Source organism: Scyliorhinus torazame, chromosome 4 (genome assembly GCF_047496885.1).
Source record: "Scyliorhinus torazame isolate Kashiwa2021f chromosome 4, sScyTor2.1, whole genome shotgun sequence".
NCBI classification, from domain to species: Eukaryota; Metazoa; Chordata; class Chondrichthyes; order Carcharhiniformes; family Scyliorhinidae; genus Scyliorhinus; species Scyliorhinus torazame.
This window is the reverse complement of record NC_092710.1, coordinates 328,688,349-328,701,972: the sequence shown is the minus strand read 5'-3', so window position 1 is coordinate 328,701,972 and position 13,624 is coordinate 328,688,349. Positions and strand designations below refer to the sequence as shown.

At 47.9% G+C, this 13,624-nt stretch overlaps 1 protein-coding gene across 6 annotated transcripts in view; it reads left to right on the top strand.

The window, feature by feature from the left end:
• xdh (xanthine dehydrogenase) overlaps positions 1-13,624 on the top strand; it is a 196,816-nt gene that overhangs the window by 137,863 nt on the left and 45,329 nt on the right. For all 6 annotated transcript variants that reach the window (XM_072500199.1, XM_072500197.1, XM_072500200.1 and 3 more), the window contains exon 22: positions 2,473-2,597. In XM_072500199.1, coding sequence (XP_072356300.1) covers positions 2,473-2,597 — 125 coding nt within the window. The remainder of the gene's footprint in view (positions 1-2,472; positions 2,598-13,624) is intronic.

The window sequence follows — 13,624 nt, the reverse complement described above, 5'->3', positions numbered from 1 at the left end:
GAATCTAATCGAGGGGTTCAGATGGTTTATATATAGAGTAATGGATACCAGGGAGTGATTACAGACTGGAATCTAATCGATGGGTTCAGATGGTTTATATATAGAACAATGGATACCTGGGAATGATTACAGACTGGAATCTAATCAAGGGGTTCAGCTGGTTTATATATAGAATAATGGATACCTGGGAGTGATTACAGACTGGAATCTAATCGAGGTGTTCGGATGGTTTATATATAGAATAATGGATACCTGGGAGTGATTACAGACTGGAATGTAATCGAGGGGTTCAGATGGTTAATATATAGAATAATGGATACCTGGGAGTGATTACAGACTGGAATCTAATCGAGGTGTTCGGATGGTTTATATATAGAATAATGGATACCTGGGAGTGATTACAGACTGGAATCTAATCGAGGGGTTCAGATGGTTTATATATAGAATAATGGATACCTGGGAGTGATTACAGACTGGAATCTAATCGAGGGGTTCAGATGGTTTATATATAGAATAATGGATACCTGGGAGTGATTACAGACTGGAATGTAATCGAGGGGCTCAGGTGGTTTATATATAGAATAATGGATACCTGGGAGTGATTACAGACTGGAATGTAATCGAGGGGCTCAGGTGGTTTATATATAGAATAATAGATACCTGGGAGTGATTACAGACTGGAACCTAATCGAGGGGTTAACATGGTTTATATATAGAATAATGGATACCTGGGAGTGATTACAGACTGGAATGTAATCGAGGGGCTCAGGTGGTTTATATATAGAATAATGGATACCTGGGAGTGATTACAGACTGGAATGTAATCGAGGGGTTCAGATGGTTTATATATAGAATAATGGATACCTGGGAGTGATTACAGACTGGAATCTAATCGAGGGGTTCAGATGGTTTATATATAGAATAATGGATACCTGGGAGTGATTACAGACTGGAATGTAATCGAGGGGCTCAGGTGGTTTATATATAGAATAATGGATACCTGGGAGTGATTACAGACTGGAATCTAATCGAGGGGCTCAGGTGGTTTATATATAGAATAATAGATACCTGGGAGTGATTACAGACTGGAACCTAATCGAGGGGTTAACATGGTTTATATATAGAATAATGGATACCTGGGAGTGATTACAGACTGGAATCTAATCGAGGGGCTCAGGTGGTTTATATATAGAATAATGGATACCTGGGAGTGATTACAGACTGGAATGTAATCGAGGGGTTCAGATGGTTTATATATAGAATAATGGATACCTGGGAGTGATTACAGACTGGAATCTAATCGAGGGGTTCAGATGGTTTATATATAGAATAATGGATACCTGGGAGTGATTACAGACTGGAATGTAATCGAGGGGCTCAGGTGGTTTATATATAGAATAATGGATACCTGGGAGTGATTACAGACTGGAATCTAATCGAGGGGCTCAGGTGGTTTATATATAGAATAATAGATACCTGGGAGTGATTACAGACTGGAACCTAATCGAGGGGTTAACATGGTTTATATATAGAATAATGGATACCTGGGAGTGATTACAGACTGGAATGTAATCGAGGGTTCAGATGGTTTATATATAGAATAATGGATACCTGGGAGTGATTACAGACTGGAATGTAATCGAGGGGCTCAGGTGGTTTATATATAGAATAATGGATACCTGGGAGTGATTACAGACTGGAATCTAATCGAGGGGCTCAGGTGGTTTATATATAGAATAATAGATACCTGGGAGTGATTACAGACTGGAACCTAATCGAGGGGTTAACATGGTTTATATATAGAATAATGGATACCTGGGAGTGATTACAGACTGGAATGTAATCGAGGGGTCAGATGGTTTATATATAGAATAATGGATACCTGGGAGTGATTACAGACTGGAATGTAATTGAGGGGTTCAGATGGTTTATATATTGAATAATGGATACCTGGGAGTGATTACAGACTGGAATGTAATTGAGGGGTTCAGATGGTTTATATATAGAATAATGGATACCTGGGAGTGATTACAGACTGGAATGTAATTGAGGGGTTCAGATGGTTTATATATAGAATAATGGATATCTGGGAGTGATTACAGACTGGAATGTAATCGGGGGGTTCAGATGGTTTATATATAGAATAATGGATACCTGGGAGTGATTACAGACTGGAATCTAATCGAGGGGTTCAGATGGTTTATATGTAGAATAATGGATACCTGGGAGTGATTACAGACTGGAATGTAATTGAGGGGTGCTTGTGTTGTGCTTTTCCTGAGCACCTTGATCCCATGTTTTTCAAAGAGTTGGCACATGAGACTGAATGACTTCCATCAATGCTGTAAAGTTCACTGATTTTTTTTGCTTGCCAGCACCTGAGTACAGCATTGAATAGATTTCAGCTTATTCGAGACCCACCTCGCCCAAGAGGCAAGGCATCATCTAACTTTTATTAATTGTGTCCTGCAGGGGAAATATACATTGGAGGTCAGGAGCACTTTTACCTGGAGACACAATGCACTGTGGCTATACCCAAGGGCGAAGATGATGAAATGGAACTTTTTGTATCAACACAGAGCCCTACGCAAATACAGGCAGGTGTTTCTGAACACTTCAACACTGTGAGAAACCTCCTCAGGGAATGTTTGTATGTTCATCACAGATAGCGGAGATGGTGAACTCCACGAGTCAGTTCCTATCTATCACCCTGACTCCATGAGTCAGTTTCTGTCAATGAGGATGACTCAGTGAATCAGTTCCTGTCTGTGAGGGTGGACACCATGGTCAGTTGTTGAACAGGCATTTCTCCTCAGTATATCTTCAAGCCCACATGCAGCAAGACCTGGGCAACATTCAGACTCGGGTTGACATGTGGCCAGTAACATTCACGCCACACAAGTGCGAGGCAGAGGCCATTTCCAACAGGAAAGAATCTGGCCATCTCCCTTGACAGTCAATGACATTATCACTGAAATCTCCACTATCACCATCCTGCAGTTACTGTTGACGGTGAACTGAACTGGACTAGCCAGATAAATACGTTGGCTACAGGAGCAGTTCAGAGGCTAGGGTTTCTGAGGAGAGTAACTCACTTCCTGATAAGTCAAATCTTTCCCCCCCATCTACAAGGTACAAGTCAAGGGTTTGATGGAATACTCTCCACTTGCCTGCATGAGGGCAGCTCTAGCAACGCTCAAGATGCTCAACGCCATCCAGGGCAAATCAGCCATTTGATTGACACTCCATACTCCCTGCACCATTAGTGCACAGTGGCAGCAGTGGATACCATCTACAAGGTGCACTGTAGCAATTCACCAAAGCTTCTTTGACAGCTTCTTCCAAACCCATGACCTCTACCCTCGAGAAGGACAAGGGCAGTAAATGCATGGGAACAATACTACCTGAAAGTTCCCCTCCAAGTCACACATCATCCTGACCTGGAATTATATCACCGTTCCTTCATTGTTGCTGGATCAAAATAGAACAGAATCGCTGCAGTGCATTCGGTCCATTGAGTCTACACCGACTCTCTGAAAGAACACCAGACCTAGACCCATGCCCCCACCCTACCCCCGTAACCCAGTCTTGGAACCCAAATCTTGGAACTGCCTTCCTCATACAACTGTGGGTGTACCTGCACCAGGTGTACTGCCGCCGTTGAAGAAGGCTGCTCATCACTATCTTTACAAGGGCAATTAAATATATGGGCGGCACGGTAGCACAGTGGTTAGCACTGTTGCTTCACAGCACCAGGGACTCAGGTTCGATTCCCGCTTGGGTCACTGCATGTGCGGTGTCTGCGCGTTTTCCCCGTGTCTGCGTGGGTTTCCTCCGGGTGCTCCGGTTTCCTCCCACAAGTCCTGAAAGACATGCTTTTTCGGTGAATTCTCCCTCAGTGTACCTGAACAGGCGCCGGAATGTGGCGACTAGGGGATTTTCACAGTGACTTCTTTGCAGTGTTAATGAAAGACGACTTGTGACAATAATAAAGATTATTATTATTAAATATGGGCAATAGATGCTTGTCTTGCCAATGACACATATCCCATGAAACAATAAAAAAGAGAGCATAAATAGAGTAGACAGGTGTCCTGCAGAATGTGAATTGTTTGGAAATGGAGGAAACTTTGGGTTGGAAAATTACATCTCCAACTTTATTTTCCCATGTTGCGGCTCAGTGGTGTAACTCTCTGTGTTAGAGTGTCATAATATACACCAGTATATCATGGTGCAGACACACACACGCACACACTGATGGACATGCAGTGGGGCCAATCAGCATACACAACACCGCAGCCAATCACCAGTGAGAGCACACGCACTATAAAGACAGGGGACGGGAGAGTTCCCGCTTTTTCTAGTAGCAGCCAGCTCGGAGCACAGAGCTCACAGCCTGCAACACAGACATTCACCATGTGCTGAGTGCATCACCTGGTTAGGACTAGGCAAGGGTCAACAGTTAAAGCTGGTATTGCATTTACCCACAGTTCAATTATGTTAATATAGTTAACCTTATAATAAAATAGAGTTGCACCACTTCCAATGTTGGTGACCTGTTTGTGATCCAGAACACCCAACACATCATGGTACCAGGATTGGTTGCATACTAGCACTTCTGAGACCCACCTGCAACTAATCAGCATTCCGGCATCCTGAAGTATGGAGAACATCAACCCGCCGCCACCGCTCCGCATCGCCGGCACCTCAGCGAACAGTGACAACCAGCAACGATACCCAGGCAAGATGTTCAAGATCCGGGTTCCGCTGCAGCTCCAGTGCCACGGCGATCTCCGCGAAAACTGGCGGGTATTCCGGCAAAAGTTTGAAATCTTCCTGCTGGCAGCAGAACTAGAAGACCTGGCCGATTCTGAAAAAACAGAGCTTCTCCTCACCATCGCCGGTGCCAGAGCAGAAGAAACCTTTAGAAAATTCAGGCTCTCCAAGGGGCAAAACAGGAGCGACTTCCAGGCAGTCCTGGACAAATTCGGCAAATACTGTGAGGAAAACACACTCCAACCAGCAAGAAAAGGTAAGAGAAGCGCCAGTACTCACCACGAGGCCGAAATCCCGGAGCACAGAACAATTTTGGTCGGCGGCCATCTTTGTAAAGGGACTGCACTTGCGCAGTTGCACGACGTCGTGCATGCACAATCACGAAAACGGCCATCAGTAAAGGAATCGCAATCTGCGCATGTGTAAATGCCTCCTACGTGCTACGCCACGCGCGTCATGACGTCAGAGGCCCCGGACCATGCCCATTTAAAGGGGAAACGTCCCAAATCAAAAAGAAAAGCTTTTAATGCTGTAAAACAACCTCCCTTCCCCTGGAATGACAGCACAATGCCTCAAATTGAACCAGGAAATGAAATAAACCTCCGAAGAACCCTGCAAAAAGCAGTTACCTACTCCCAAACCGAGTCCGATTCCGACTTCCCGCAGACCAGTGACACTGAGGACCCGAGGGAGCCTTTTCCAGTCGCTGTTCTAACAAAGAACAGGCTGTCCCCGAATCAAAACCACCAGCCGCTGTCGGTGCACAGCATTGATCCAGACGACGAGTGGTGTGCCACCCTGACGGTCAACTGATCCCAGATACGATTCCGCCTGGACACTAGTGCTTCCGCTAATCTCCAAGCGTGGTCAGCCTTTCAGACCCTTGGTGTTAAACCAAGCATTCTTCCGCCGATCTGCCAACTAGTGGACTACAATGGCAACGTCATTCCTGCTACCGGTTCATGCCAACTCGAAGTGACGCACAACTCGAGAAGCCATCCTTCCCTTCGAGATCGTGGTCTCGAAGGACTCTGTGCTAGGCGCACAGGCGTGCAAACTCCTCGACCTCGTTCAACGAGTACACTCTCTCTCTCCAGAGGACACGTCTGCCTTCCAGGATGCGGACTTCAGGGCGCAACTCAATGCCATCATCGACCAGCACCGTGACGTTTTCGAAGGCATGGGCACGCTTCCGTACACTTACAAAATCCTGCTCAAACAAGACGCCTGTGGATCATGCACCTCGCAGAGTCCCAGCACCCCTCAAGGACCGCCTCAAGCAGCAGCTGCAGGACCTCCAGGACCAAGGAGTGTTCTCCAGAGTGACAGAAGCAACCGACTGGGTCAGTTCCATGGTGTATGTAAAGAAGCCTTCCGGCGAGCTCCGGATCTGCATTGACCCAAAGGATCTGAATTGCAACATAATGAGGGAGAATTACCCAATCCCCAAGCGTGATGAGATCACGTGCGAGATGGCTCGGGCCAACATCTTCACCAAACTTGACGCCTCGAAAGGATTCTGGCAAATTCAACTAGACAGGTCCAGCAGGAAACTGTGTACCTTTAATACACCATTTGGCAGATCCTGCTACAACAGGATGCCGTTTGGAATTATATCAGCATCAGAAGTATTCCACCGGATCATGGAGCAAATGAAGGAGGGCATTGAGGGTGTGCGCGTCTATGTTGACGACATCATCATTTGATCCACCACCCCGCAGGAGCATATCAGTGGCCTCCAGCCCGTTTTCAAATGAATACGGGACCAAGGCCTTCGCCTCAACAGAGCCAAATGTTCCTTCGGCCAGATGGAACTCAAGTTCCTAGGGGACCACATCTCCCGGTTGGGTGTGCGGCCGGATGCTGACAAGGTGGCAGCCATCACGACCATGCAGAAGCCTGTGGATAAGAAGTCGGTCCTCCGATTTTGGGGCATGGTCAGCTTCCTGGGGAAGTTCATCCCCAACCTCGCCTCCCATACCACAGCTCTCCGGAACCTGGTCAGGAAGATGACAAACTTCCAATGGCTTCCCACCCATGAGCGCGAATGGGAGGCGCTTAAGACCAAGCTTACCACGGCCCCGGTATTGGCATTTTTTGACCCCACGAAGGAAACAAAAATTTCAACAGATGCCAGCCAATCCGGCATTGGGGCGGTGCTCCTGCAACGTGATGAGGCCTCATCATGGGCCCCCGTTGCATATCATATGCGTCACGTGCGATGACCCCCACGGAACAGCACTATGCGCATATCAAAAAGGAGTGCCTGGGCCTGTTGACTGGGGTCGACAAATTTCATGATTACGTGTACGGCCTCCCCCAATTCACTGTCAAGACTGACCAACACCCACTGGTCAACATTATACAAAAAGACCTGAATGATATGACCCCTCACCTCCAGCGCATTCTGCTTAAACTCCGCGAGACTGCGGCTGACCCCCTACTGCAGTGTGGCATGCGCCACATGACGGATGGATGGCTCAAGAGCCAATGCCCGCAGTTCTACAATATCAGAGACGATCTGGCAGTAGTCGATGGTGTCCTCCTCAAGCTGGACCGCATCGTGATCCCGCACAGCATGCGCCAGCTCATTTTGGAACAGCTACACGAGGGCCATCTTGGCGTGGAGAAGTGCCGACGGAGGGCCCGAGAGCCTGTGTACTGGCCTGGCATCAATGAGGACATCGCCAACACAGTGCTCAACTGCCCCACCTGTCAGCGGTTCCAGTCGGCCCAACCGGTAGAAGTCGAAAGAAGTTGAACCGTGACGTCACAGCCTGCAGGTAAGGGACTGGCTGGTGACTGGTAAGTAGTTTTTATTTTATTTTCCCTCAGGTGTTATCGTGCGGGGCGCAGAGGTTGCTGAGTGAGTGCTTGCTGAGAAGGGGAGTGAATAACAGGTAAGCTCTTTCTTTTTCTTTTTTTATCCAGAGGGGATGGCAGGGAAGGTAGTGCAATGTTCCTCCTGCAGAATGTTTGAGGTGAGGGACACCGTCAGTGTCCCTGCTGATTTCATCTGTGGGAAGTGCACCCATCAGAAAGTGCTCCTCAGAAACCGCGTTAGGGAACTGGATTGGAGCTTGATGAACTTCGGATCATTCGGGAGGCAGAGGTGGTCATAGATAGAAGCTTCAGGGATGTTGTTACTCCAAAGAATAAAGATAGATGGGTGACGGTGAGAGGGGCTGGGAGGAAGCAGTTAATACAGGGATCCCCAGTGCTATTTCCCCTTAGTAACATGTATACCGCTTCGGATACTATTGGGGGGGGGGGGACTTACCAGGGGTAAGCCATGGGGTACAGGTCTCTGGCACAGTGTCTGTCCCTGTTGCTTAGAAGGGAGGGGGGGAGAGGAGTAGAGCATTAGTCATTGGAGACTCCATAGTTAGGGGGATAGATGGGAGATTCTGTGGGAACGAGAGAGACTCGCAGTTGGGATGTTGCCTCCCAGGTGCCAGGGTGCGTGATGTCTCGGATTGTGTTTTCGGGATCCTTAAGGGGGAGGGGGAGCAGCCCCAAGTCGTGGTCCACATAGGTACCAACGACATAGGTAGAAAAAGGGTTAGGGATGTAAAGCAGGAATTCAGGGAGCTAGGGTGGAAACTTAGATCTAGGACAAACAGAGTTATTATCTCTGGGTTGTTACCCGTGCCACGTGATAGCGAGACGAGGAATAGGGAGAGAGAGGAGTTGAACACGTGGCTACAGGGATGGTGCAGGAGGAAGGGTTTCAGATTTCTGGATCATTGGGGCTCATTCTGGGGTCAGTGGGGCCTCTACAAACGGGATGGCCTGCACCTGGAACAGAGGGATACCAATATCCTGGGGGGGAAATTTGCTAATGCTCTTCGGGAGGGTTTAAACTAGTTCAGCAGAGGATTGGGAACCTGAATTGTAGCTCCAGTATACAGGAGGTTGAGAGTAGTGAGGTCATGAGTAAGGTTTCAAAGTTGCAGGAGTGTACCGGCAGGCAGGAAGGTGGTTTAAAGTGTGTCTTCTTCAATGCCAGGAGCATCCGGAATAAGGTGGGTGAACTTGTGGCATGGGTTGGTACCTGGGACTTCGATGTTGTGGCCACTTTGGCGACATGGATAGAGCAGGGACAGGGATGGTTGCAGCAGGTGCCGGGGTTTAGATATTTCAGTAAGCTTAGGAAAGGTGGTAAAAGAGGGGGAGGGGTGGCATTGTTAGTCAAGGACAGTATTACCGTGGCAGAAAGGGCGTTTGATGAGGACTCGTCTACTGAGGTAGTATGGGCTGAGGTTAGAAACAGGAAAGGAGAGGTCACCCTGTTAGGGGTTTTCTAGGGGCTGGTTTAGCAAGCTGGGCTAAATCGCTGACTTTGAAAGCAGATCAAGGCAGGCCAGCAGCACGGTTCCATTCCCGTACCAGCCTCCCCGAACAGGCGCCGGAATGTGCTGACTAGGGGCTTTTCACAGTAACTTCATTTGAAGCCTACTTGTGAAAATAAGCAATTTTCATTTTTAGGGGCTGTTTAGCACAGGGCTAAATCACTGGCAGACCAAGGCAGGCCAGCAGCACGGTTTGATTCCTGGAGCAGCCTCCCCGAACAGGCGCCGGAATGTGGCGACTAGGGGCTTTTCACAGTAACTTCATTTGAAGCCTACTTGTGACAATAAGCGATTTTTATTTCATTTTTCATAGGCCTCCGAAAAGTTCCAGAGATGTAGAGGAAAGGATTGCAAAGATGATTCTGGATAGGAGCGAAAGCAACAGGGTAGTTGTTATGGGGGACTTTAACCTTACAAATATTGACTGGAAACGCGTTAGTTCGAGTACTTTAGATGGGTCTGTTTTTGTCCAATGTGTGCAGGAGGGTTTCCTGACACAGTATGTAGATAGGCCAACAAGAGGCGAGGCCATCTTGGATTTGGTACTGGGTAATGAACCAGGACAGGTGTTAGATTTACAGGTAGGTGAGCGCTTTGGTGATAGTGACCACAATTCGATTATGTTTACTTTAATGTTGGAAAGGGATAGGTATATACCGCAGGGCAAGAGTTATATCTGGGGGAAAGGCATTATGATGCGATGAGGCAAGACGTAGGATGCATCGGATGGAGAGGAAAACTGCAGGGGATGGGCACAATGGGAATGTGGAGCTTGTTCAAGGAACAGCTACTGCGTGTCCTTAATAAGTATGTACCTGTCAGGCAGGGAGGAAGTGGTTGAGCAAGGGAACTGTGGTTTAGTAAAGCAGCCGAAATACTTGTCAAGAGGAAGAAGGAGGCTTATGTAAAGATGAGGCATGAAGGTTCAGTTAGGGCGTTCGAGAGTTACAAATTAGCTAGGAAGGACCTAAAGAGAGAGCTAAGAAGAGCCAGGAGGGGACATGAGAAGTCTTTGGCAGGTAGGATCAAGGATAACCCTAAAGCTTTCTATAGATATGTCAGGAATAAACAAATGACTAGGGTAAGAGTAGGGCCAGTCAAGGACAGTAGTGGGAAGTTGTGCTTGGAGTCCGAGGAGATAGGAGAGGTGCGAAATGAATATTTTTTTGTCAGTATTCACACAGGAAAAAGACAATGTTGTCGAGGAGAATACTGAGATTCAGGCTACTAGACTCGAAGGGCTTGAGGTTCATAAGGAGGAGGTGTTAGCAATTCTGGAAAGTGTGAAAATAGATAAGTCACCTGGACCGGATGGGATTTATCCTAGGATTCTCTGGGAAGCTAGGGAGGAGATTGCTGAGCCTTTGGCTTTGATCTTTAAGTCATCTTTGTCTACAGGAATAGTGCCAGAAGACTGGAGGATAGCAAATGTTGTCCCCTTGTTCAATAAGGGGAGTAGAGATAACCCCGGTAACTATAGACCAGTGAGCCTTACTTCTGTTGTGGGCAAAATCTTGGAAAGGTTTATAAGAGATAGGATGTATAATCATCTGGAAAGGAATAATTTGATTAGAGATAGTCAACACGGTTTTGTGAAGGGTAGGTCGTGCCTCACAAACCTTATTGAGTTCTTTGAGAAGGTGACCAAACAGTTGGATGAGGGTAAAGCAGTTGATGTGGTGTATATGGATTTCAGTAAAGCATTTGATAAGGTTTCTCATGGTAGGCTACTGCAGAAAATAAAGAGGCATGGGATTCAGGGTGATTTAGCAGTTTGGATCAGAAATTGGCTAGCTGGAAGAAGACAAAGGGTGGTGGTTGATGGGAAATGTTCAGACTGGAGTCCAGTTACTAGTGGTGTACCACAAGGATCTGTTTTGGGGCCACTGCTGTTTGTCATTTTTATAAATGACTTGGAGGAGGGCGTAGAAGGATGGGTGAGTAAATTTGCAGATGACACTAAAGTCGGTGGAGTTGTGGACAGTGCGGAAGGATGTTACAAGTTACAGAGGGACATAAATAAGCTGCAGCGCTGGGCTGAGAGGTGGCAAATGGAGTTTAATGCAGAAAAGTGTGAGGTGGTTCATTTTGGAAGGAAGACAGAGTACTGGGCTAATGGTAAGATTCTTGGCAGTGTGGATGAGCAGAGAGATCTTGGTGTCCATGTGCATAGATCCCTGAAAGTTGCCACCCAGGTTGCGAGGGTTGTTAAGAAGGTGTATTGTGGGTTCGCTTTTATTGGTAGAGGGATTGAGTTTTGGAGCCATGAGGTCATGTTGCAGCTGTACAACACTCTGGTGCGGACGCATTTGGAGTATTGTGTGCAATTCTGGTCGCCGCATTATAGGAAGGATGTGGAAGCATTGGAAAGGGTGCAGAGGAGATTTACCAGAATGTTGCCTGGTATGGAGGGAAGATCTTATGAGGAAAGGTTGAGGGACTTGAGGCTGTTTTCGTTAGAGAGAAGAAGGTTAAGAGGTGACTTAATTGAGGCATGCAAGATGATCAGAGGATTGGATAGGGTGGACAGTGAGGGCCTTTTTCCTCGGATGGTGATGTCTAGCACGAGGACACATAGCTTTAAATTGAGGGGAGATAAATATAGGACAGATGTCAGAGGTAGGTTCTTTACTCAGAGAGTAGTAAGGGCGTGGAATGCCCTACCTGCAACAGTAGTGGACTCGCCAACACTAAGGGCATTCAAATGGTAATTGGATAGACATATGGACGATAAGGGAATAGTGTAGATTGGCTATTGAGTGGTTTCACAGGTCGGCGCAACATCGAGGGCCGAAGGGCCTGTACTGCGCTGTAATGTTCTATGTTCTATGTTCTAACCACGTGAGACCCTACAGCCCCATGAGTTGGTCACGTCCCCTTGGTCTAAGGTAGGCGTTGACCTGTTCCATGCGCTCGCAGGGACTATGTTCTGATTGTAGACTGTTTTTCAAACTACCGGAGGTCATACGCCTGCAAGACATCACATCACCGGCGGTCATCCGTGCCTGCAAGGAGACCTTTGCTCGTCACGGCATCCCACTCACTGTGATGTCGGACAATTGCCCCTGTTTTGCGAGCCAGGAATGGTCTAACTTTGTCAGCAGGTACAACTTTGTGCATGTGACATCCAGTCCCCTGCACTCCCAATCCAATGGCAAAGCGGAAAAGGGCGTCCACATCGTCAAACGGCTCCTCTGCAAGGCTGCCGAAGCAGGATCCGACTTCTACCTCGCCCTGCTGGCCTATCGTTCGGCCCCGCTCTCCACGGGCCTGTCGCCAGCCCAGCTGCTCATGCGTCGCACCCTCAGGACCACGGTGCCGTCCATTCACGTCCCAGACCTCAACCACGTTCCGGTGCTTCAGCTGATGCAACAGTCTCGTGCACAACACAAGGCGGCGCATGGCGCTCAGGCGACTGATGTCCCTGCTCTAGCGCCGGATGACAACGTCCGCATCCATCTTTCGGAGGGTGGCTGGTCTGCAACTGCTGTGGTTCTTCGGCAGGTGTCTCCCCGCTCGTTCCTGGTTCGTCTGCCAGATGGTTCCATTCGCCGCCGCAATCGGCATGCCCTTTGTCTCGTTCCACGCTCGCTATGTGATCCTCCACCGGTGCCACGCCCTCCTGTTGTCCCCAACCTGGACTATGTGGAGATTCCGAATACTCTGCATCCTCCTCACTCTGCCGTGGCCCAGCCCGTTCCTCAGCCGGTGGCTCCTGACCCACCCTTGAGGCGGTCAACCAGAATTCGTCGCCCACCTCAGAGACTTGACTTATGAGTTTTACAATGTTGGACTCTTTGATCTGTTCTGTTATCCTGTTTCATCGTTCCAGTAGTTTGTATATAATGTTCATTTCGTTGTTGGTCTGACACCCAATTTCGCGGCACCAGGCACCTTCCCGTGTAAATAGATGAGCTCAAAAACACGCACACACATAGTCATGTCCATTCACTACACAATATTTATTGTCACGCAGGCACATATTCTTTATATAAAAGGGGGATGTCATAATATACACCAGTATATTATGGTGCAGACACACAGACACACACTGATGGACATGCAATGGGACCAATCAGCATACACAACACCGCAGCCAATCACCAGTGAGAGCACACGCACTATAAAGACAGGGGACGGGAGAGTTCCCGCTTTTTCTAGTAGCAGCCAGCTCGGAGCACAGAGCTCACAGCCTGCAACACAGACATATACTATGTGCTGAGTGCATCACCTGGTTAGGACTAGGCAAGGGTCAACAGATAAAGCTGGTATTGCATTTACCCACAGTTCAAGTATGTTAATATAGTTAACCTTATAATAAAAGAGAGTTGCACCACTTCCAGTGTTGGTTACCTGTTTGTGATCCAGAACACCCAACACATCAGAGGTCATGGGTGCAAGTCTCACCTCAGAGACTTGAGCACAAAATCTAGACTGGCATCCCAGTGCAGTGCTGAGAGGGATACACTGTTAGGGATATTGTCTGAGGGGCTTGA